The sequence below is a fragment of the Notolabrus celidotus genome, chromosome 7 (assembly GCF_009762535.1).
Source record: "Notolabrus celidotus isolate fNotCel1 chromosome 7, fNotCel1.pri, whole genome shotgun sequence".
In the NCBI taxonomy this organism is placed as follows: domain Eukaryota; kingdom Metazoa; phylum Chordata; class Actinopteri; order Labriformes; family Labridae; genus Notolabrus; species Notolabrus celidotus.
This window is the reverse complement of record NC_048278.1, coordinates 17,706,263-17,729,739: the sequence shown is the minus strand read 5'-3', so window position 1 is coordinate 17,729,739 and position 23,477 is coordinate 17,706,263. Positions and strand designations below refer to the sequence as shown.

At 40.6% G+C, this 23,477-nt stretch overlaps 3 protein-coding genes and 1 long non-coding RNA gene across 6 annotated transcripts in view; 1 reads left to right on the top strand and 3 right to left on the bottom strand.

Moving 5' to 3' along the window:
- Nucleotides 1-17,465, bottom strand: part of LOC117815405 (nuclear factor 1 X-type-like) — a 152,045-nt gene extending 134,580 nt beyond the window's left edge. Inside the window, exons 1-4 of the mRNA XM_034687091.1 lie at nucleotides 16,985-17,465; nucleotides 6,732-6,968; nucleotides 6,311-6,592; nucleotides 6,105-6,194 (exon numbers count right to left, since the gene is read on the bottom strand). Coding sequence (XP_034542982.1) covers nucleotides 6,105-6,171 — 67 coding nt within the window. The 5' untranslated portion in view covers nucleotides 6,172-6,194; nucleotides 6,311-6,592; nucleotides 6,732-6,968; nucleotides 16,985-17,465. The remainder of the gene's footprint in view (nucleotides 1-6,104; nucleotides 6,195-6,310; nucleotides 6,593-6,731; nucleotides 6,969-16,984) is intronic.
- On the bottom strand, nucleotides 9,202-16,965 carry dand5 (DAN domain family, member 5). 2 transcript variants are annotated; one of them, XM_034687107.1, is made up of 3 exons: nucleotides 16,409-16,965; nucleotides 10,935-11,426; nucleotides 9,202-9,968 (listed from the first exon to the last, which is right to left on the bottom strand). In XM_034687107.1, the coding sequence occupies exons 2-3, from the start codon at nucleotides 11,400-11,402 to the stop codon at nucleotides 9,672-9,674; spliced, it is 765 nt and encodes a 254-aa protein (XP_034542998.1). In that variant the 5' UTR covers nucleotides 11,403-11,426; nucleotides 16,409-16,965; the 3' UTR covers nucleotides 9,202-9,671. The 2 variants fall into 2 exon arrangements, with proteins under 2 accessions (XP_034542998.1, XP_034542999.1); XM_034687108.1 differs by lacking the exon at nucleotides 16,409-16,965 and adding an exon at nucleotides 12,793-12,821.
- Nucleotides 17,307-23,463, top strand: LOC117815409. Its single transcript, XR_004631807.1, has 3 exons — nucleotides 17,307-17,474; nucleotides 20,507-20,701; nucleotides 21,084-23,463. It is a non-coding gene; the product is annotated as an uncharacterized LOC117815409 (long non-coding RNA).
- LOC117815406 (tetraspanin-1-like) lies at nucleotides 18,323-23,073 on the bottom strand. Of its 2 annotated transcripts, none has more exons than XM_034687105.1 (8): nucleotides 22,914-23,073; nucleotides 22,584-22,664; nucleotides 21,130-21,345; nucleotides 20,517-20,591; nucleotides 20,275-20,382; nucleotides 19,878-20,021; nucleotides 19,691-19,781; nucleotides 18,323-18,792 (listed from the first exon to the last, which is right to left on the bottom strand). In XM_034687105.1, exons 2-7 carry the CDS (start codon nucleotides 22,638-22,640, stop codon nucleotides 19,752-19,754), a joined length of 630 nt encoding a protein of 209 aa, XP_034542996.1. In that variant the 5' UTR covers nucleotides 22,641-22,664; nucleotides 22,914-23,073; the 3' UTR covers nucleotides 18,323-18,792; nucleotides 19,691-19,751. The 2 variants fall into 2 exon arrangements, with proteins under 2 accessions (XP_034542996.1, XP_034542995.1); XM_034687104.1 differs by lacking the exon at nucleotides 22,914-23,073 and adding an exon at nucleotides 22,739-22,841.
- Nucleotides 23,464-23,477: the final 14 nt, after the last annotated feature.

The window sequence follows — 23,477 nt, the reverse complement described above, 5'->3', positions numbered from 1 at the left end:
CTTAACAAAATGTCATGTAAAAGTAATAAGTAATAATAAAACCATGTTATTGCCCTTGAGAGGGAGTGAAAATTATTCAGGTGTTTAAATTAGAGAGGGAGGGGGAGATACTGAATAAACAGGTGGACTGCCAGTTAGGATCAGTGCTACGCCGGCTGGATGGAGAGAAACACGGGACAAAAAGGAAGGAGGGGGAAAAGCTCAGAGAAACGGATGAAAAGAAGGAGACGGGGAAAGAAGTACCATCTGTTTTTTAGGCACCAGGAAGATGAAAATGTGCAGAGCGCTCAGAGGCGGCATGTTGGTGTAGACTTGGGGTGCTAGAGGAGGAAGCTACGAGGGGCACAAAGAGGTAAGGGAGAGAGAGGGCAGATAAGAGGGAGGCGGACAGATGGAAGACAGGAAGATGAGACGGGGAGAAAAGAGTGAGAGTGACTGTGGAGGAGAGAGGGGGGTGGGTGGGTGGGTGCAGAGATTGGAGGTCTGGCAGCGGTGGGAGCGCACTGGGCACGCTCACATCAGGAGGGGACATGACTCGACATGCCTGCTCAGCCCAGCTGGGTCAACGCTCTGCACTGCCATGTTGTTTTGGCTCCTACACACCCACACACACACCCACACACACACACACACACACACACACACACACACACAAATACACACACACACACACACACACACACACACACACACACACACACACACACACACACACGTGCACTGTGGCACAAACTGACAAACAAACCCCCAGCTTGCTCCTCTCTCTGTCTCATATCTGGACACACACTCAGTCACAGGCAAACACACACAAGCTCACACCCAAAATGCCAGGGTTTTGGCGAGAGCAGGCCGGGCGGGCGAGGGCCCCGGACTAATGGAAACGCCAAACTCGTTACTCTAACGCTGGGTGACAAGGGCACCTTGGGCTGCAGATGTTCCTGCTGATGACAGATGGAGCCGGGCACTGCCAGGGGACAGAGGGCCAGGCCGGCGCCAGCTCCATGCCACCTGCACCCCTTCCTCTGTACCCCTCCACACAAACTCCAACATGCACACACTCCCTTGCTTTCTCACTTGGCCTATCTCTCTCCAACACTGGCGCTCTGCTTTCCCCCCTTTTTTTCCTCCCTCCTATGTGTCTGTCTGTCTGTCTCTCTCTCAATCACTCTTCCTCTTTTTCTCTCTTTCTCACACACTGGCATGGTCCTCTTCCTCCTCTGCCCACTGTGAGGGTTACTGTTTGCAGACAGATATCTATGACACTGGCAGAATGTTGTTGGATGAATTGTGGCTTTATATGTGTTGATCCTATTAACAGACAGAGCACAAATTAGTGTCTCATGACCATAATTCAAGATGAGGAAATTAACAAACTGTTTTGTAGTGAAATGTCTGCTACAGCATCCTGATGAGCTCTGTAAAAAAAAAAAGAGGGATGGTTTCACATTTTGTCAGCGCAATCTGATGACTGAGAGTAATCCATGCAGCCATTCCTGAGCAGGAAGTGGATTCCAGATCAGCTAATGCGAGATGGAGACTGTGTAATGATACCATTTATCTTCATGGAAGTGGTGACAGGCTTCTGGAGGTGATTCGCCGGCCCTGGCTCCAGGAGACCGTCCACCAGGATAATTTGCTCGATGGTGTTCGGAGCCAGATTACCAAAGTGTGCTCAGCTGTAATTTTGATGATGGTGGTTTTCACAAGGCTTTCAACTCACCAGAAATGCTTTTCACAGTGTCACTGTTTGAGGCAAAAGAATAACAATGAATGCAGCTCTTCTTGCAGAAAGTTTAATTGTAAGTTTTACACGTATTTAACACGTATTAAAAAGCCAAAGCGGCATGTAGCTGCAGTGCTTCCCAGTCAAATATTAAAAACAAATAAAAGGGGGAATGTGCCTCAGTGGATGGATGAATGAAGGAGGTAAATCAGGGTTCACATCAAAGTCTTTTTCTCTTTGAAAATGTGATGAGATTCTGGGAGAGCGCTCGCACTGCAATGCCAGCAACAAATCCAGGAACATCGCCTGTCAGTCTGGGAATCCAAGTGTTGAAAGAACACCAAGCAAAAGAGATGCATATGTTTGCCGTTTCATAAATTTTGATAAATCGAACCAGGCTTCGTAGCCAACGTTGTGTCTCCAGCTTGGCCCGGCGTGTTCGTTCCCACTGTTGGAATCTGCGGACAGTGATATTGAACTACTCAGTGATTAATGTCTATTTTGACATTGAAGTCTTCTAAATGTGCTGTGAGTTGAAGACAACAATGTGCATGGTTGTAATCAAAGTTTCATGGGAGCTTGAGAATCTGCCAGCACAAAAAACAGCGTTGCATTGAGACTGCAGCCATTTGGAGTACTTTTCTGTGCTGCAACCCCCAACCCTCTCTTGCACTTTCACCGCTCTTGCCCCAAGCCGGCATCCCCCCTCCCCATCGCCTCCTCCCTTCAGCACCACCTCATCCAAAAACCATGTGCGGCGTGTCATTTCAACTCCCTCCACGCTGAAGAAGGGCCCCTAACAAAACAAAACAATTATCTCTCCCCTCGTTAAGACCTGGCTCGCATCCCCTTTCCCTATTTAACTCCTCTTTTTCCCCCTGCCGGACCCAGCCTTCGCTCTTACCCTTCCATAGCTGTCTCTGTGACAATAAGTTGAGCTGAGGGTCTCTTAAGTGCTCCTGAAGTGGAGCATTTAGCTGATTTTAGGCTTCATGTTTCTTTTAGATGCCTCAGCTGAAGCAGAGGCAGAGGACAGGATGGCTGATGTGCCCATGAGATAAAGATTAAGAAAGAGCAGGAGAGCAGAGCAACACAATGGATGATGGTATGTTGTGGTTTAAAGGAGGCAATGGTCAGAGTTGGGCACTGATGTGTGCCGATAAAGAGGAAGAGGGAATGGATGGGCTGGCAGAAGGCGGGGGGAGCAGGTTTCACCGTGCCAGCTCTTAATTACTTTAATTGGAATCATTAGCTAAGTGAGCATGAGAGACATCACCTGCACGGCACGCAGGACCGCACCTGCCACAGCAACATCACTATCATCATCATCACACTCCAGCGGAGGGTTTACAGACAGCTCAACACTCAATGACACTACTGCTGCCACGCCACAGTCGGTACAAGACGAGTGAGACGGAAACAAATTAAGAAAATCTCAACACAAACACTGAAACGTATTCTCATCTGTCGGTAAAAGGTCAGAGGAGGTCATGTGTCTCTCAATCGTAACTCTGTTTTTATTGAGTTACTCAAAAACTCTCTGAGTAAACCTCAGATGGTTCAGAATGCTGATGCTAGAACGTTTATTCAGGATTACAGCAGGGCCCTCACACCGCTAGCGTCTCAAGCTCTAAAGAAAAGGACTTGCATAACCCCATATAGTTTTATATGACTGCATTGGCTACATGTTTTTTTTAGGAATTATTTCCAAAGTCGACCTTTGCCCCCCCCCCCCCCCCCCCCCCCCCCCCCCCCCCCCCCACAATATGTGTCAGGGAAATCACTAAGGTCATCTGATCTTTTAATCTATCAGATATCAAGCCCTGCACTCACTTCCTCTTAATATTAAACACGTTGTCTGGTTATTTTCAAAAGAAAATTCAAGGCCTAATGTGAAGGAAATTTCTATGTCACCCTCATATAATTTCATGTGCCAGTAACATCTATTTTTAGAAAGTGTAGTCATCATAATCACCTTGGTATAATCATTTGAACTAAAAGTGTTCTGTGTGTAACTTTGATATAAAACATGCCTTTCTCACCTAGTGTCGAATGTGTAGTGATTCAGAAACTTGTTTTGCTCGCTCCAAGAAAAGCTCTTAACCTTGATGGCCTGGTGTGGGTGTCTGTTACTCGAGAGTAGACCAAACAGTGAACATTTTCTAGCAGCAACTACTTCATGTCAGGGGGTGTATCTCTTCAAAGTATTATACACATTGTGAGCGATTTGTGGTCAGTCTAAGTTGTACTCTGTAAGTGATACCTTGCTGGCCCCTTTTCAAAGGTTTAATATAAAATATAAATAAGGCAGTTTTCTGAGTCTTGACTCTTTATTTCAGACTTTCACAACACCCATCTTCATTTGCCTTCTTAATAATCAGAGTAAATTTGTAGCCGTAGATTAAGTTTTCATCATTGTTTTTAAAATAGCTTTAACACTTCATTGGCTCCCCGTTCAAAACAGAATCACTTTCAAAATCCTATTATTAGTCCATAAAGCACTCAATGGTTCAGCTCCACAGGACATTTCTGACTTGCTCACAGTGTATAACCCAACCCGGACCATTAGGTCATCAGGTGGAAGAATTTTAACTGGATCTAAGTCTGATGAAGAGTCCTTTACTTACTGTGGTCCTTCTCTCTGGAATAAACTGCCTGCTGACCTACGGTCCATCACAACTGTCTCTAATTTTAAAATAAAACTCAAAACGTATTTATTTTCCAGAGCGTATGAATAATATGATGACTGATGTGACTGACTGCATGTGCAACAACACTTGCTCTTTGTTTGATTGCTGTTTGTTGTGTCTGATTAATGTTGGGTGTATTTTTTGTTTTTCCATCTTTTTATGTTTTTTAGTCTCAATGTAAGGCACATTGAGCTTACGTTTGATGAAATGTGCTTTATAAATTGCTATTGCTCTGGTATTGGACTTCCCAAATGTTTTTCTTTTTAACTGTTGGAAACATTTAGTCCTTAGAAACTGTATCTATTGTTTTAAATGTCCTATCAGTTAGTTCCTCAAAAATGTTAAAGATAAAAGTTCCTCAACTGTCAGAGTAAGATAAGAGTTGAAGTCGGAAATATATGCCGACAAAACCTCTTCTCTCATCTCTCTTTTTCTCTCTAACTTCCCATGTTAATGAACTCTAACTGCATCACTACACCTTTGTAATGTGTGAAAAATGTACACACATTACAAAACTTCAAGACTTTAAGAAAACGCACCTGGGCGTATTTCAGCTGTTGTCTCAGGTGTTAACACAGTTTACCAAACTTAATCAAGGAAAAGAAAAAGACAGTAACTGTCATACTTTTGTATAAATTTCCTCAAACACCACTACCCATCTCGCCGCCTCAGATCATCAGATGCTAATCTCCTGTCCCCTATCACCAAGACCAAGAACCGCACCTTGGGGGACAGAGCCTGTGTCATTGCTGCCTCAACTCTCTGGAAATCTCCCCCTCGACACATCCACAACTCTGACTCTCTTCAATTATTTGAAAAACACCTCAAGCCCTACCTGTTCAAAAAAGCCTCCAACACATAACCTCTACTCCCTTCCCACCTCTGTCTTTGTTCTGTTTTATGTATTTGCTTTATTTTTCGCACTCTCTGTAAAGCAACTTTGAATATCCAGAAAAGCTCTTTATAAGTCCTATCAATTATTATTGTTATCATGAAATATGAACTAAAGCAACGGAAAACTGACTAAAAATACTAAAAAAACTATATAATATTTTAAAACCTGTGTTTTAAGTTGTTGCTCTTGTATCCAAAATCAAAAAACAGACACATATTTCATAAAAAGGTCTTCTTGCACTCAGATGATTTTTGCTTTCTTTTTCTTCCCTGTAGCCCCTTTCACACTTCCACAAAACTCCTGAAAATGTCCTGATTTTAATCTGGTGAGCTGCATGCCTGAATGCAACCATCCAAAATTTGTACCCAAACCTCTCCTGGACTTCTTCTGCCCACCCCTGAAAAATGTCCACAAGAAATCAGGGTCAGCTGATCTGCAAATGCAGCAGGTAAAAGACAGGGAAGTTACTTAAGCCAAGTGGGCAGAGGGATGACGTTGTTCACATTGAGCAGAATTTCTCTGCTTTTGACCTTTTAATTGTCATTATTATTTATTCTACTGTTGTGTTATCTTGTATGTATTGTCCTTACAGATGTTGTAGTGATAGTAAGACAGAAACAGTCACCAGCACACTCTATCCAGTCACCTGAACCAAACGGTGAATATCAAGTTGTAAGGGTGTCAGACACAGGTAATCTCCTGCTGTCTGGTGCATTTGTGTATGGCAAGAGCTTAAAAATATCCCAAATGTCCAGAAATTATCTAGAAAATCTCAGGGGGTTATGATGTCTCTCACCTTCATTAGTCTGACGCTGTAGGAGATGGACAGCCTGGGACAGGACAGGAAGTGGATGATTCTTCATTATAGCTGCTGCCAGTAACCAGTCTGAAAACACCCAAGGCAAGAAGAGTTTGTTCACATTAACCAGTTTTATCTTAAAAACTAGTTGTGCTGCTTTAAGAGTTGTACTATAGGATAAAAAAACTACTGTAGGACTTTACCCAATGACAAACTTTGATGTTGTCCAGACCTGCAGGCTAAATCCTCCTCTGTCTACTCTCAGCACCCAGCAGACAGCCTGGCAGGCGTGCTGGCAGACGGGCAGGGTTGCAGTAGACTGGCAGCCTTCACCTGGGGCACCATCTCCTGCAGAGCCAACTTTGACCAGCTGGTCCAGACTAACACCACAGAGCGAGCGTGTAGCACCGTATCAGTGGGGAGGTAGATGTTAGCTGCAGTCCAGACCCTCTCACACCCAGAGCCTGACACCTCCAGCAGAAAACCTGCACCCATGAGATTCAGGTGTGAAGACTCTGTCTGGTTTATGACTTAACAGGTTGTCACATTTCTCCTGGCGGACCCTGCCGCCATCCCTATTGCTTTCCAGAGAGCAATGCATGATGGACCCCTATTTGTTCTCACCTGCTGATGCCAGATCCGCAGTCCAGTTCGGTCCAATCTACTGTGACGGTTCAGCTCCAACAGCGCTCCAAAGGCTGGGTAAAACTGAAAGGGCAATGCTCTTCCAGCTCAATGAAAGTAGTTTGTTAGCTTAGCAATGATTAGCATGAGATTCAGAGGGACACAGAGGAAGTCCGAAATACAAGGTTTGCAGTGTAAAGCACATACCACATGTACAGAGGCTCAGCCCAGGTAAGCCTGCATGATGAGAGAAAAATATATGCGATTGTATAGTTCATTAGTACGTTAAAAATGTCAAGTGCACCTAATAATATGTGAATATGAGCTATAACTCAGTTTCCTTTTCTATCTAGCTCCTCCTTCCTGCATCTATTACAAATTCAAATAGCATTAATATTCCCGCTAGCTTAGCACTAATTAATCTAATAGTAGCTGATAGCTAGCTTTAGCTTCATCTGACTGCATTAAAATGGTGTGCAAGCCTGGTCATTACACCCTGGCTCTCATACAACAGGTACATTGTGCACAAGTTGTGTTAAAAAACATTGCGTCTTTACATAAAATAATATTTCATACTCACTGTGGTGAATTCAGACTTTTGTAATGTGTTCAATGCAAATGCTCATGTCCCAGTAACAGCAAGAATGTGATGCCTCGTGCAGCATTGGCCCCAGGTTTGCCTACAACCGTACACCTTTTTCTTCTCGTCATCCCTACTTTTTCCTCCATATACAGTATAATCCGTCTCTCAATAACCAAGGCAAAAACTTCCCAATCAAATGTAAAGAAAGAGGAGAGGTTTACAGCATCACAATGAACTAACCTGGGAATATTTCTTTTCAAGTCAATTATGAGGCACAAAGAAACAAAGTAAGCGTCCCGTGCTGTTAATTAACGGTCTGCGAAAACAACTTTCAAAGAAATACATTAAAGTAAATGTGCAAAAATAGGTCTCAGTATCTCAATTAATAATTCACTCTCCCCTTGATACACCTTGATTGACCTGATATCATTTGGGGGCCCCCCTCCAAGATCATGCACCTCCCAACCGTTTCCACGTCTGACAGTTAAAAGGCCTACACACAGAGAAAGAGCAGGCAGCTCATTGTGCGTTTTAAAGCGCTAACTAGGCCACTTAGCACCCCGTGACGCTGATCTGATCCCCGAGGCGCTGAACTTGGCAGCGGGCCCTCCTCCTTTTCGCTCCTTCCTTTCCCCCTCGCCATGGGAACCAGGCCATCCTTAATGACGCAGGAGTGCTCCGCCGGATCCCACAATGCAAAGGGGGCTGACATCTGTCTTGCTAAGTGGTGCACTCTCTTGTGCACCTTGTTTGTTCAATCAACAACCACCACCACCACCACCACCACCACCCCACCCTCTTACCCTACCTCCCTCCTCAACCACCTCCCCTCCCTCTCTTCCCTCCACTATGCCCCTTTTTCTTTTATCTTTTTCTTCACTAAAAAAGAAAAAGATGGAAGAAGAGGGGTACAGAGTTTGAAAAGAATAGTCAGTGAGATAGTGAGATCATGACTCTCCCTTCACTAACATCATCAAACACAAAACAGCACGGTGGGCAGATTATCACCACAAGCAAGTGCACCATTGTGCAGTGACAGAAATGGATTGAAAACTCAAAGCATGTTTAGTTATGAATTCATCTGATTCAGGCATTTCACAAACAACAACCAGCACTATGAGGATTAAGAAGCAGAGTCTGATCGCAGTGAGAAGGCCTGCTTGAGCCTTGAATCCTCTCTACCTTCTGCATATTTAGAAAAAAACAAGTGCCTGATTAAAAGTGGCCCCTAATTCCTCATAGTTAAGACCTGGGCAAATATTTGTCCCATCAATCTTGAAAAATATAGCCATCAACCCAAGATGTTAATCACATGCTAATGGAATCCGAGGGGTTCAATGCAACCCCCGTAGCGCAATGAACGCTTTCACTTTTCAGAAAGCCCACGTGAATGCAAATAGCCATCTAAACAGTCATTTTGACTGCATGCCAAGGCAACGTAAAGAGCCCTCTTCTTTATGCTCCTCTGGGAATGTATGTAGAGATGTGTGGGATGAGTTCACTTTACCAGACCCAGGTGCCAGGATATAAATGAATAATAGGTTTTATGGGCCCTAACTGAAAAAAAGCACATACACACATAATCACACATGCTCAGCCACTCGAGTGCATCTGCAAAGAAGGATGTTCAAATTCCCACAACCACCCTGAAAAGAGATTGGGCATGAGAATAGGTGGTTCCTATACATAATTCAGGGGTCCATGCTGAAACAATTATGTTTGCTTACTGCTAAGTACCCGTGCTCAATAGCTCGTTTGCTCTCTAGTTTGGTGCTTTCAGATGTAAGTGCTATGTGCTAAAAGTCGGTGGAACAAGGCTTTTTAATAAAATATAGGAGCTGATGCTTGAACACTTGATTACGAGAGTGGATGGAAAAAAACAACAAATGCTCTTCATGTTTTTACTCGAGCATGGCATGCAAACTACATTGCACTCGTGAAACTAACAGTGTTAGCAGAAAACTAATTAGCAAAGCAAGGCAAATGGGGTTGGTACAAATGGGACACTTCAATGACAATATTACAGATCCAAATATTTCAGTTTAGATTAATTCAAACACATTTTCAAATGTTAACACAAGTCCAGTGTGGACAGATCCGTCTGTAACATGACCTGAATAGAGGTCATTTAGTCATCAGTCAGTGGTGGAATTCACCACAACAACAACACATTTTTCTGAATAACACATTCAGACTCATTAACAATTATAAATACAGATACACATGTTAATACACAATACAAGTGTCTCAGTGTTTTTCTTCAATTAGGGAAAACAAAGTCAAAACAAAGCCCCTCTTCTTCCTTCAGACAACTTCAGACAAACACTGAACTGTCATACATTTTGTAACAAAAAAAATTAAAGATGTGTAGAAGCCTCAGCACTCTTCTCTTCACTGCCCGTCTCACACTTGCACTCCTCCACCACCACCAGCCGCCTCTCCCTGACCTCAACTCCACAGCGTAGGGGCACAGTCACAGTGTGAGACTTGGATGGGGCACAACGGGAGCAGGGGGCTCGGTGGTGGAGAGACCCTGTCCCAGTGGCACCAAGCCCTCCAAATTCCCCTTCAGACGGGACAAACAGAGAGCTGCACTGGCCAAAGCACAGTTTGTTGTGCACGGTTACTGTGCTGCATCCTTCTGCTGTCACATGCTGAGGGGCAGAAAAAGAGAGCCAAGATTAGCTAAAACATCACAGCAATAATGATTTATATATGTACCTTTGAGGGTGTAAAATGCAACACTTTGAGTTTATTTACACATCATACACTATATTCACACGGCTGTTATTCTGATATCAGACCAGGGTCGGGAAACTCAAATGCTGTTATAATGTCATGTGTTCCAAGTAGCATTAATGTACAGAATTTGACAAATGCTATTGTTTTATCACATCTATAAGAATCTGAAAATGCACAAGTTAGATTAGTACTTCAAAGCAACACAACGTATTTGATAGCCCATTAGATACTGTTAGAAAACAGCTAACGTTAGCAACTTTCAAGCAAATATTATGTTGGAGTTTATCAAATTAGCAAGGAGGTACATTTCACAACAACACATTGTTAGTTAAAAATTTGAACTATTAATTTTGCACTGTTAATACTATTCAATTGTAATGTTACTTTAAGCCACTTACTAACAAACAGTGATATTAACTAGCAAGTGCCAGGATCCTACAATTAGCTATCATCTGAACGAAGCTAGTGTGTTACAAATACAGACAGATCTTCCTTCAGTTTTCACAGCTCATTATCTTGTCAGTTGCTGATCAATTGTAAATTATTGAAATTATTTACATGAACATTTTCATGATTTACATCCAGATACAAAGAAAAGAGCTTAAAACAGAAATGTGTCCTGGCCACTGAAAAATTTTCTTTCATTACTATCTTTAATTTAAAGCTCCATTTTGGCTCCCCTTATGGATAAAGTGGTTTGTCTTTATACTGATAGTCTTGTTGGCTTTCATGGGTCATAAAGAGGCGTCACTATTCATTTCAGTCAGTTTTATAACCAGCTAAACATTTCAGAATGGAGCTTTAATGTTCTTGGTCATGTGTTGCACAGACATAAATTTGGCAGAGACATGATGCTTTGAAAATTCTTTGGCTCTTACCTGAGTGAAAGGTACGGCACTGCATGTCTGTTTGGTGTCCTTCAGGTTGACTAGCAGGTGCATCTTTTCTCCTTTACTTGTGGCTCTCTGCCACATCTGCAGGCCTTGCCTCTTCTTAAGCTCGATATCATTTTTAGGGGTCAGGTGATGTATAGGACTCACTGGGGTCTTACGGGCTGAGGCTGGACTTGGACGCCCGTTGGCTAAGAAAGCAGGGAAGGACAGTTTGGAGCTGGAGAAGGGGGCTCCTCTATGGGTCAGTCCTCTTCTGAAGAAGCCTGAGTGGGGCAGGGACTGAGAGTCTAGCTGCACCACCTTCACTATTCCTCTGACAGGTTCATCTGGTCCACCACCTGATGATTCAAAATCTACTCTTGACCTTTTCAAAATGTTGTCAAAAGCGCTGTGAGGGAATGTAAGAGTCAGAGTCCAACAAGAAAGAAAGACCAGAACGATCAGGGAAGCCATTCTTGAAAAGAAACAGGGAAAGTCCTGGAACAGAAGTTAAAAGTTGCTATTATTTTCAAAGTCTTATTGAAAAAATATGGCTAAAGCAAGTAGAAGATTCAAAAGTATATATCTTTGTCTGGTGGTTTGGTCCAAGGTTCCAAACGGTAACCTTGCTGTCAGTGCTTTGTGAATGTGAAGGAGGGAGACTTTTATAAAGGTAGCTGCCGGTTCTCACCTGTGTTTTAATGCACAGAAGGTGTCACATTTCCCACGCCAGACCAGACGTCACACTAAGTTTATAACCCCAGCTTGTTTTCTATTATCTCTCTCTCTATATATGTATGTATTATTTACTCTTATTTGTTAATTCATTCATTTAAAGGTATGTCTTTTGTGTTTTGTTTATTGTTATATTATATTTTATGAAACCATATAACAACAGATACAGTAAAGATGTATACATTATTGTTTAAGTTGCCTAAAACCAAAATAAAAACAAAGTTAAATTTTTTTTATTTATTTTTTTAAACAGCCATCAGCCACCAGAGCAGCTCCAAACCTTGTTTGCAGACATTCAACATGATAAAAGCAATGCTTACAGTCATATTTCCTGGTTTGATGTTTTAATGATGTTTTAAAATTAGTCCCTGTGTCAGTGGTTGAGTTCCTCTGTCAGTAACAGCACTGTTTATCCTTCCCATATGCAAAATGTAACAGTTACATTCATTAGTCAGCAAACCATTTTTCAATTCATTTTTCAAGCTGTAAACCACTAATTGATTTTTTGATCATACCTCTACCATATAAGGACAATGTGCTCTATGCCTACACATTTGAAATTCCCTTCCCAACTTGAAGATGAGAAAAAGCAGCACTACTTCAATTGAACACATGATCTTGTCTACAATAAAAGCCTCATTCAGCAGGTGTTCCTGTTACCTTTGGTTGTAAAGCAGTAATGGCTTTATGCTCTCTTCGTAAACAAGCCATCTCCTGTCTATATTTCCCACAGCCTCCCTGTTGTCGTCCCATCATTACACCATTAGACTTCAGTGAGCTCTGTCAGCCGTGACCTGATCACACAGCAGCTACTGAAAGGTGGACTGGCTGATGGTGTAATAATATCTAAGGTTTTTGACTTTCTCATAGAGATCTTGGTCTCTATGAGAACACACCCTTTTTCCGCAAACCCTCACCACGTCTGTTACCCACCTGGCACTTCACATAGAGGTCCAGATTGATTCACAAAGAGAGGTTAATCTGAAGATGCCTGAACTATATTACACTAAAACATTCACTCTTAAGTTGCTGAGGACTTTCCTCTTTAACTGTTTTATAAACATTGCACAATAAAAGTGATGTGAAACATGTGAGGATGTGTTCAGAAATATAACTGAAAAAAAAGTACCTTCCTTTTATCTGTAGTCTATATGTTTTCCACAAGAGGGCAGACTTCACCATGATGTCCCCTGCATGTCAGCCTGCTCTCTTTAATACAGTCTGTCCTAAATGAACTGTGAATGACATTTTAAGTGGTTGTAGAGATACAACTTTTTCATCTCACACTTACAGGACATGTTTATCTGTCACATGACAATATATGAGTAATGTATCTGCTCTCTTTCTTCTCTTTTGCCACATGTCAAAGTCTCAGTCACACATTTAGAAAAACTAATGACTCTACTGAAGCTTTTCACAGGGTTAACACATTTGTATGTAACAGTAGTTGAGGTGTGACAATTGTTTTCTCTTCTAGGAAGGATAAACTCAGTTTAGCAAGTGTTTAGTCAGTCGAGAAATAAGGGTAAAAAAAAAACACTCTCTCTCTGGATCATTGACTTGATTTTGCACAGCTGATACAGCCAATAGAAATAAAGTCAACAACAAAACTCAATGATGAAATGGTGCTTACAGTTCTACTATAAAAAAAAATGTCTTAGGAAACAATCTGACTTGTGAGTTTGGACCAAGCGGCAAACTGCAGCCACAAGAATTGAAGCCAATGTGGGAGTATTAAAAACTGCAGATTCTCTAGTGTTCACTTGAGGCTGGCTCCGAAAGCACTGGAAACCACATACACACAAATACAAAATAGCCGATGTTCACAGCAGAAATAAACACATTTACAGCCTGGTACAAAAAACTAGTGTATTCTGAATAGCTCATTCTTCGATCGGCACACATTGTTTTGGGGGTGAATTTTTTCATAACGCTGCAATTTCGAAGATATTAAGATTACGAGTTTTCCATTATGAGAGGCACAGCCGACTTGATTGACAGGCGGGAACACTGTAGCTGTTGGCTAGGAGGCTCAAAGCCCGCCTCTTTACCTCACACTAGCTCAATAGCAGTTAGGTTGTGTTCAGCATTTCCAATATGGCTCCCGCCGACGATAGACTTCAAAACATCGCTTCAGAAACAGATGGGTGATGTCTCGGATACTATGTCCATTATTTATACAAGTCTTTGGTTTGGACCCCCATGCCAGTAAAAGTAGAACCTGTAACACACATATAGGACTTTCCTGTAGCCTCTGTACATGCAGGCCTCATTTTCATCAAAAAGTGGCCAAACAAGAAGAAGACAGTGCACAACTTTAAAAGCAAAAAGAAAAGCAGCTTGAGGAGCTGAAGGGCCACACACATTTTATGGATGGAAACTGTGATAATTAAACTTAAGAAACATTCATGATGAAGCAGAACACTCATCTACCCAAATGTGTTCTTACTGAACCTGTTTTATGGTTACCTGGACTTCCTTACTGACCATGCAAGTGGGAACCTTTGTACTTATGACGTTCCCAAGCAATTATCTTGCTTTTCTGCTCAACACTATGTACTCTCCACTCTAAATCAACTTTTACAAGAGCGCTCCCACACAACCAGACATAATCACTACCTAACCAAGAGAACAACACAACACATACTTGTTACAGGTTGCTTTAACTGCAGTATGAATGGTTTTATGATCACAGTAAGAATGAGAGAGGGAGCGAGGGTGGAGCGAGAGACAATGTTTTCAGATTATGACGTCATTAAGAAGAGGACATTAGGTATCTATGTCAGGGCATGTGACAGGACAACCTGCTGCCTCAGCAGCCAACAGAGGGCACACTTAAAAATTCCCTTACTAGAATCTGCTTGGTACAACAACACACATACCTGCTGACACACACACACACTGCAATGTGCCCATGTGATGTACAGTGTCTTGTAACAGGTCAGCGGAAAAATATATCCTGAAATGTAACATACACTGCAGTTAATTAAAGTCAACCATAAGGCTACACCACATGGACCACACTCAAAATCCTGTTTATCTGTATAGTTTCAATGCTGGACAGACAAAAAAATTCAACTCTTGCTTAAATTTCGAATATTGCCTTCACAATTGCAAACACTTCTTCCCCAGCTTCAGCCCAGATAAACAGATATTTTTAACACCAGAGGGGTATACTACGAAGCGAATTCAACATATTCTAGATATCTTCGCCTGATCCGACTTCACTGAACCTGATAAAGATTTGCGCTAAACTGTCACACGAAGCTGGTTATCAACATGACGAGTCAATCTGGAGCGCGTTCACATGAACGGGGCAGAGAAGGCAGCATGTGACCAATCACAGACAAGGACAGTCTGCCGTCAGCACATCAACATATTTGTCAAACACTGCACTGATATTAGAAAAATATGAAGAAGTTAAACACATAATCCAGACTAACTTCAACGCAGCGGAGTTTGAAACATGAAGGAATAACTGAGAGAAAAGACAACTACACAGAGTGAATCTGCAAATTCCGTCTTATTTCCCTTCATTAGTGCAGATAGATCTGACTATAATAACTCTGTTTGTTCTCTGACAGTGATCTCTCTCTCTGATTTAATCTTGTGTTGTGTGTGACAGTTTTAGACGTAATATTTCAGCTGTAGCCCTGACGGTCTCAAACTGAGCGATGTGGTTATAGGACTAATGAAAATGAGAACATTATTCAAATATTAAATATACTATATTAAATGCAGTAGAACAATTTCATCTGGATAATCTGACTTCAGACTCTGGTTGCAGGAAACGCAAACTGGAAACAAAACACAAACACACTGCGACCTAAAAGAGACTAACCCTAACCCCAACTGCAAATGTGCCAATAGAAAACTCATGATTCCCCATTACAGCTAACTTGATGTAAAATAAGTCGTGTTAATAGGCACATAAAGAAAGTATGCCTGGATTCAGCTTCTGTTTAAAAGTCTCCTGGGTCTATTCATAGCTGCTAAATGTTCTAATTTCATTGCTAACTTTGACCGTCTGTTGAGTGCTTCATTGGTTTTGTGCACTGTTTTCAATCTTTCTTTAAAGCTGCTGTGAGGAACTTTTGATTTATATCAATTGTGGCGCCCCATTGTGGACAAAGTGATACCTCTTATTTCTTGTTCTGTACATGCAAAAGTAGTGTTTTCAACAAAAACCTCACCCTGCTGTCTTTTAACAGACAGATTTATCACTCAATGTAATTATTTGCCACCCCTTCTGAGTGGTTTAAGGCATTAAAAATGACAACAGAAAAGGTATCAGTGTTGTTGTTTATGGTTTTGTTTGCTTTTGAAGGTCATAAAGAGGCATCAGTGTTGGTTTCAGTCTGTTTCTCAGCTGGTGGAAAAACTCCACATAGTGCCTTTAAAAACAGCTGCTTAAACTTCCTCATGAGAGCAGTGACAGTACTCCAATGTTTCTCTGTTAAGAATGTATCCGAGCTATGATATAATTATTGAAAAAAGATGGCGACCACTCCAGAATCTGTTATCATGTTTGTAGGCTATATCAAACATGGTATTTGCATGTTAGGAGTATTTGCATGTTAGAAGGCTCTGTTGATGTTGTAGGCTATATCAAACATGGTATTTGCATGTTAGGAGGCTCTGTTGATGTGGGCCTTCACAGTTCACGATGATAGTATGAGAGAGGCAATGCTTTCAGGTGATCATACAATCTATACTAGAGGAACCCTTGAATAAAGCAGACTCACTGTTGAAGGGGCGGCAGTATCTCAGTTCATAGGGACTTGGCTTGGGAACCGAAGGATCGCCGGTTCGAGTCCCTGTATGGACGAAGTTTGGCAAGTGGACTGGTGGCTGGAGAGGTGCTGGTTCACTTGCCTGGGCAAGGGCACTGCCGAGGTGCCCTTGAGCAAGGCACCGAACCCCCAACTGCTCTGGGTGCACTGGTTGACGGTAGTATCCTCAATCTGACATCTCTCCCTAAGCATGTTCACTGCATGTGTGTGCATTTATATACCAACAAAACTGTATGTGTAGCATTTCCATAAATAGCATGAGTGAAAATGAATTTCCCCCCTGGGGGTCAATAAAGTACCTTTCTTTCTATACCAAACATGTTGTTTGTGGCATGTTAGTCCACTCTGCATGCTAATGTATCTGTCCAAATCTGCTAAAGGCACGAGAGGAACCCTTGAATAAAGCAGACTCACTTGGCATGACTATGTAAACAACTAAACATGACCCCGACTAGCTAGCAGGAGCAAACTTTAGCAAACACCTAGAGGCAGCTTACTTTCTACACAGTACACACAACACTAACTTACGGCAGCTTGATCCAATAGTCCACCTCGAGACCGTTTACACTCCATTCCGGGCAATTACCATCCTCACTGCTGGATTTCGCAATCTGCGGTCTTCATCCACTCTCCCTCATTGCTTATGGACAGGTACATAATCATCAGATTAGCACGAACTAACTGTATTTCACCGAATTATTCAATGCTTATATTGTTTGTTTGTAGTGTCCCACGTATACAGTTTGTGTAACCTTTATGGTAACCTTACAGTCAAACACAGAGGTCACAGGTCATCATCGCTGGTTTTACCGAGACGTCATCAGGTAACTTTTTCGTGCCATTACAGGGTTGCCAGGTCCGCAGTTTACCCGGAATTTTATTTTCTGCCTTGGGTGATTTCTTTTTCGTTCGCGGGTTAAATGGACCTATTTCAGTGTCAAGTAAATTAATCATTTAATTAAACCCTGCCTGTAAGCGCAACAGTCACTGCTGCCGGTCGGCCCGCAGTTGCAACAAGGTAAACAAAATGCTCATAGTTAATAAATTTCCTGTTTACGGTGTGTACATTTAAAAATGCAGTTCTGCAAATATATGATATTATAAGGTGTTTTGTTTGAAATTAAAACATTTAATTTTTACTGATTGTCGTGGCACTGCGCTGGTTTTGTGGGCTGGTTTTAACAGCTATTGGGCTAGCTATGATTGGCCATTGGGATGTTTTTTTCATCCAGATCTGGCAACCATGTCCATTTATATTCAGTTTTGAAGCTGGAGTAAGTGATTCTTGTGTACATATATTTAGTAAAAAAAATAAAAATACGATCTTGGTTCAAATTAGGTAAACCCAATAATTTTAAAATATATTATTTTCATAAAACAGTTGTAAATTATTTATACTTATATTTTTCAGATTAAGCTAAAGGGTACCTCTATTCACTGACATTTAGGTCTACATGACACAGTGCCTTTATATTTTCCTTTCCAATTTCTCTTGACTCACTGATACCATTTATTAACCTGTTGTTATATATTTGTTTGTTCTTTTGTTTTTGTGTGATTGTGTTTGTCTTGTTGGGGTAAGTCTTTAATTTTACTTTTTTTCTTAATTGTTCTGCATTTCATCAACTTTGTTGAATTGAATATACTTAATATAATTGAATAAACTTGGTTTGCTTTATTTTATTTATTTTAATTTTTTTGTCGCTTAGTTCAGTTTACAGTCCAGGCTGATTACCTAAATATTATAACAATGTCAAATTACTCATCCACTAAAATCTAAATAAGTGTGCATTTGAATGTCATATCTTAACCACATAAAAACATGCATACTGGTATGAAAATATGCTAAAAAGACAAGTCAAGAAGTCAACATTGTAATATTTTATATTTCAATTGATCAAACATAAAAAAATAACGTGTTATATTGCTACAGTGAATGCAAAGGATATTAACAATTGACTTATTCCTCCTGTCCTGTGCCTCATTACACAAAGCTCCATGTATCAGCACACACTCTATCAGCTATTAGCAGCCCTATTAAAACATAAAAAAATCACATAGAAATGTGCACAAATGCAGTTCTGGAACTAAGAAAATGACAGCTCCATTGACGAACTCTCTGTTTGTGACTGAAATGCTCCACAGGCAAAGGAAAAAAAACCTGTGGAGCATTTAAAGCCTTTATTGGTCTGAATCAAGGAAAAAACCTTGACACATGAAAAAGATGCAAATTGTCTTCACCAATTACAAAGTTGTCCTCCAATCCCAAACACGAGTCACTATGCCTTGTTGCCAATGTTGTTGTATAGGACCATCGAAACCACCATAGCAGCAATCTGTAAGGACAACATATCATCAATGCATCATCCAAACAGGGATCTGAGATACAGCTCATAAGACAAAACAAGTTTATACAACTGTGTGGGATATATAACTTAACTTAGCTCCATCACTAAGAAAGCTAACTCAATTAAAATTTTAGCTTGATAACAGCTTTAAATTTTGGTTTCATGTCACACTGAATGACTGTAGGATCATCTTTTATTACAGCTGCTGTGTTTTGAGGCAACAAGATTTTGGGGGGATATGTGCCTGTTTTTCTTTCTTTTTGTTTTGTTTGCTACAGATGAAAAGAACAATTTAACTTTTTCTCTCATTCTTAAATTTAGTGTATGCTTATTTTTCTGACAGCCTTGTTATTTCCTCTTTTTATGTAATTTGGGAAAGACTATAAGCATACAAACATTTAAACAATAACAGCCTCAATCATGTTATATGGAAAAAAAAAAGTTGCTACATCAAATTCAGCAGTCTTCAATGGGGGGCCTCCTTGAACTATAGGGAGTTTTCATACTATGCTTCCTTAATTAAAGACAGCCTAGACAGCTAAGCATGAACAGAAATTTGCAGTAAAACTTTAATTAAAAGAGAGATGCAGCTTTTAGTGCTGATTTCTATTTGTTTAGTTTGCCTGCATTTTTCTAAAATATTAACTATCGAGTCTATAATTCAAAATATGTCTTAGAGACAAGGATTCTGAGAAATAACGATAATAATGATAACTATGTTACGTTATTATTTAAAAGACCATATGAGCAGTAAAGCGAAAGGCACATTTTAATTTTTCTAACATCAACACCTCGCTAACTATGAAATTAACTGTGACCAGAAAACACCGCAATCTTTTAGAATGGTGGCTGGAAAAAAAAGATCTGCTAATATTGTCTTATGTACCTCAAGAGCAGCAATTCCTAGAGCCACAGCAGCAACAACACAGCGTTGTCCTCTATCAGCTTCAGCAGCTTGTCAAAGCAGCCATCATCATCTGGATAAAGAACAGAGATTAAGATTGTTTGGTACAATTCAATAAAAATCTTTCTTTATTGATTACAATCCAGATCAAAAGTAGTTGGTCTCATACCGAACTGTTTGCGTTTGATGTAGAGCAAACATCCTCTGTGATGGTTGCATTGCAACAAGTGAGTGGATAAAACTTCCCTTCATGATCGCTGACATAAGGAGAACCAGTAAAATCGGTGTAGTTCCTGTATCCGCAGCACTTAAACTAGAAGGAAAACACAAAGAAACAGTTCAGTAACTGGTCTTAACTGCAAAGTGGAGCCAGACATGTGGACTGTGCAATTTATTTTAAAAAATGGTCATACACTTTAACAAAGAACCTCTGACAGTGTCCTGTCTGTGTTTATGAAAGGAATACTTGTCAGTGATGTGGTGCATCAAATGACTGCCTGTGACCCTAAAAATATGAACATATCTGGACTGGAGCATTCAGTAAAAAAATCATTAAAATAAAGTACCTGGTCCATGGTCGTATTCCAGAGGGTTGTCATACCCTCGTTCTCTCCATAGTTTTTTCGAATGTCCTCTATAACTTCCTTCTCCAGACCTTCAAGAAGCGGTTTAGCCTGTGACAGACGGGGTGAAAACAGTATTTCAGTTGCATTCCAGCAAAGATCTTAAGAACTTTCAAAGGCAATACATTTTTTAAAGTGTCATTTATTTCTCACTGGATAATGTTTTGCTTTCAAGGGACACTTACTACATCATCGAAGACAAACAGAAGCACAGCTCCAGCAACCTCAACGAGGAAAAGAATCAGCACAATGCTGAAGAACTGAATGGAGAGAAAGGGATAGATGACTGTAAGACTCACTGTGTTGGTAAACTTCAATCTCAACAACAGAGTGAGAAAATGCCAGGAAACTGGACCTTCACAGGTGTTAAGTGAGTAGAAAGATACTGCAGTGATTCACATGAATAAATAAATGAACATAAATGTTAGACAGTATGCTCTTAATGCTGCTATATTTGTATGAGGACTGTATGAGACAGCTTTCTTTTCAACATTTACAGTTGTCCAAAAAGTTGCAAGTACAGGTGTGAATTCTAAAATGTAAGTAAACTCGACCAACCCTTTATTACAAGAAAGACTTTTAAAAATGTCTTAAAGACATGTTTTCAACAGAAAAAATCACTATGTCAAACACAGTGAAGACCAGGCTTGTCACTGGTTTCAACACATTGGAAAATAATGGTTATGGTGATGATAATATTATTTTTCATGACTCAACATGGAGCAGTGTCTATTTTTCAAAAAATTCCACAGTGTGTTCAGCTCATGAGCTGGAGTTGAATTGTCAAACATCACTCACTGCCAGCAGCATACATCTGCTCTCCCTCACGGCTCCACAGCAGCCCAGGAAGCCGATGATCAGCAGCACAGCACCCACCCCAATGAGTAGGTAGCTGACGTAGACGAGAACGGACAACCCAGATGGAGCATCCTCCACGCTACTAAGTATACCCAGCAGAGAATCGCTGTCCACCTTCACCCACACCCCAATGCCAAGGATGGCTCCACCAGCCAACTGCATGATGGGTTAAGAAAGGATAAAAAGAAACAATGCATTAAAGCATGAAGACATAGTATTAAAAAATGATGTCCTAACAAAGGGGAAATTAAAAGACATTCTAAAATTCATGGTAACTTATAACCTATAAAGTTAAGTTGTACAATGAGGGAATTTGTGCTGTTTTTTCAAAATTACTTTCCCTGTGATGACAGCTCCATAACATTGAGAGTAAATTAGTAATGTTGTGGGTTTTTTTTCAAGATTTCTGCAACAATTTTAGAGAACGCTTCATTGCTTTGGTGCTGTTCATTTGTTGCAAAGATTGGCACCAACCTCATGACTGAATGCTTAAAGCTACTGGCAAGGTTCTTGAGTGTCATTTTGGTGTCCCCCACTCTGGGCAAACATCTTATCACTTTGATGATCTTTTTGATCAGGTACAGTTTAATGTACCTGCCTAGATGACAAAAAGTAAGGCTCTTTTTAACAGTCAAATGTGTCACTTATTGGTGTTGATAATGTTTTCTGTAGCAGCTGTCAATTGTCTGGTATGATACCTACCCACTCACAGCAGCTTCAGTCTTTAGAAATTACAATATAGAAGTTGTCAACTTTATTGCTGTTTTCAACTGGCTGCAAACTCCTCCCTAAAGCTTTAATAAAAAGCTATGAACAGATGCCATTTAGCCTTGCCTAGCACAAACACCTGACCTTGCTATGTATAACTATGACAATAAACATCTGCGAACACCTCTTAAGCTCCAAAAATAGAAAATGATAACTCATTTGGTTATTTGTACAACACCTTAAGTTTAAAAAGGTTAAGTTGTTCTTTTTTCTTTTCTTTGCTGGGAGCAGTGATTATGTTGAGGTTTAAAGCAAAAACTGTATTACTGGATGCTTGATAAGCTTAAGCCTTTTTGTGCAAGTTGCCCACTACAGTGCAAAGATATTTGAAAGCCATTTTGAACTTTAAGCCTGCAGTATCATATCACAAACAAGAGGTAGCCTTTAACCATGCAAAGCTAGGCTAACCATCCGGTAGCTGTAGCTTCATCTTTAGCATACATTGTTTCTATTACTGAAACAATGTTCAGCTACAGAGGAACGTTATCCAAAGCCAAAGGGAATAGCTCTCATTGTGACATTTTACTGACTTAAATGTGTGTTGTCCAGTCTGTTTTCATGTGGCACCTGGCCCACAATGCTGGACAGCAGACACAGAAAAGTTTAAGTTTCTTTTTTCTACTTACAAAGATGGCGCCGTTGAAGACGAACATCATAATCTTGAGAAAGCCGGAGCAACACATCTTGGCAGTTTTTTTCTTTTCCTTCTGTTAAATAAAGAAAGGGGTTAGTTAGTTAGTTCAGCCTCTAACTACATGATAAAATAAAAGTCAACACTTCCTTTTTGTTGCTCCTGGGATTTTGAATACATTCGTTTCATTGCAATTATAGGAAAACAAGCTGTACGCATGAGGATGGCTTTAAACAAAAGCAAGCACCAACACGGGTCAAATGGCATGTGCTTTGGTTATACATTAACCACAGTAACTGGTAGGGGAAAACACAAGGGGTCTTACTCTGCTTTGAATATGCTAGGCCTACACGCTGTCCTTGTCTAAGGTTTTGGTTCATGTGTGAAATAAGTTGTACGTTCACATCCACGCTTTATTTTCTTTTGCTTCGCCTGCAAGTTATTTAGAGGATTATCAAGCACACATTCATGTCACATGATGTGTTTTAAAGACTTCCTCTTTACGAAACAAGGTTCTATGTGGTACACAGGAGTACAATTGACTTCCCCAGGCTCTGAACTGCTTCATGTTCTGACTGTGTGTACATGTAACAGTACTATTAGCTATAAATCTGAGTTTTAATGTGACTCCATGTGATTGTTAGCTAGATCTGTTTCAATTGTGACATAAATAATTATGAGATGTAAGTGAAAAGGTGTCATAGAAGTAGGTTAAAGCTATGTAATTTCAATCTGTCTGGAATTAATCAGATGCCCCTGTTTTGTTTATGATGAATAAGTCATAAATATCTTATCAACTTATTGGTAGTTACGCTGCAAGTAACCCGGAACCCCATAAAAAAATAAACACAGTGACGCTTTTCCCCCACCTTGCACAACTTTGTTCCCT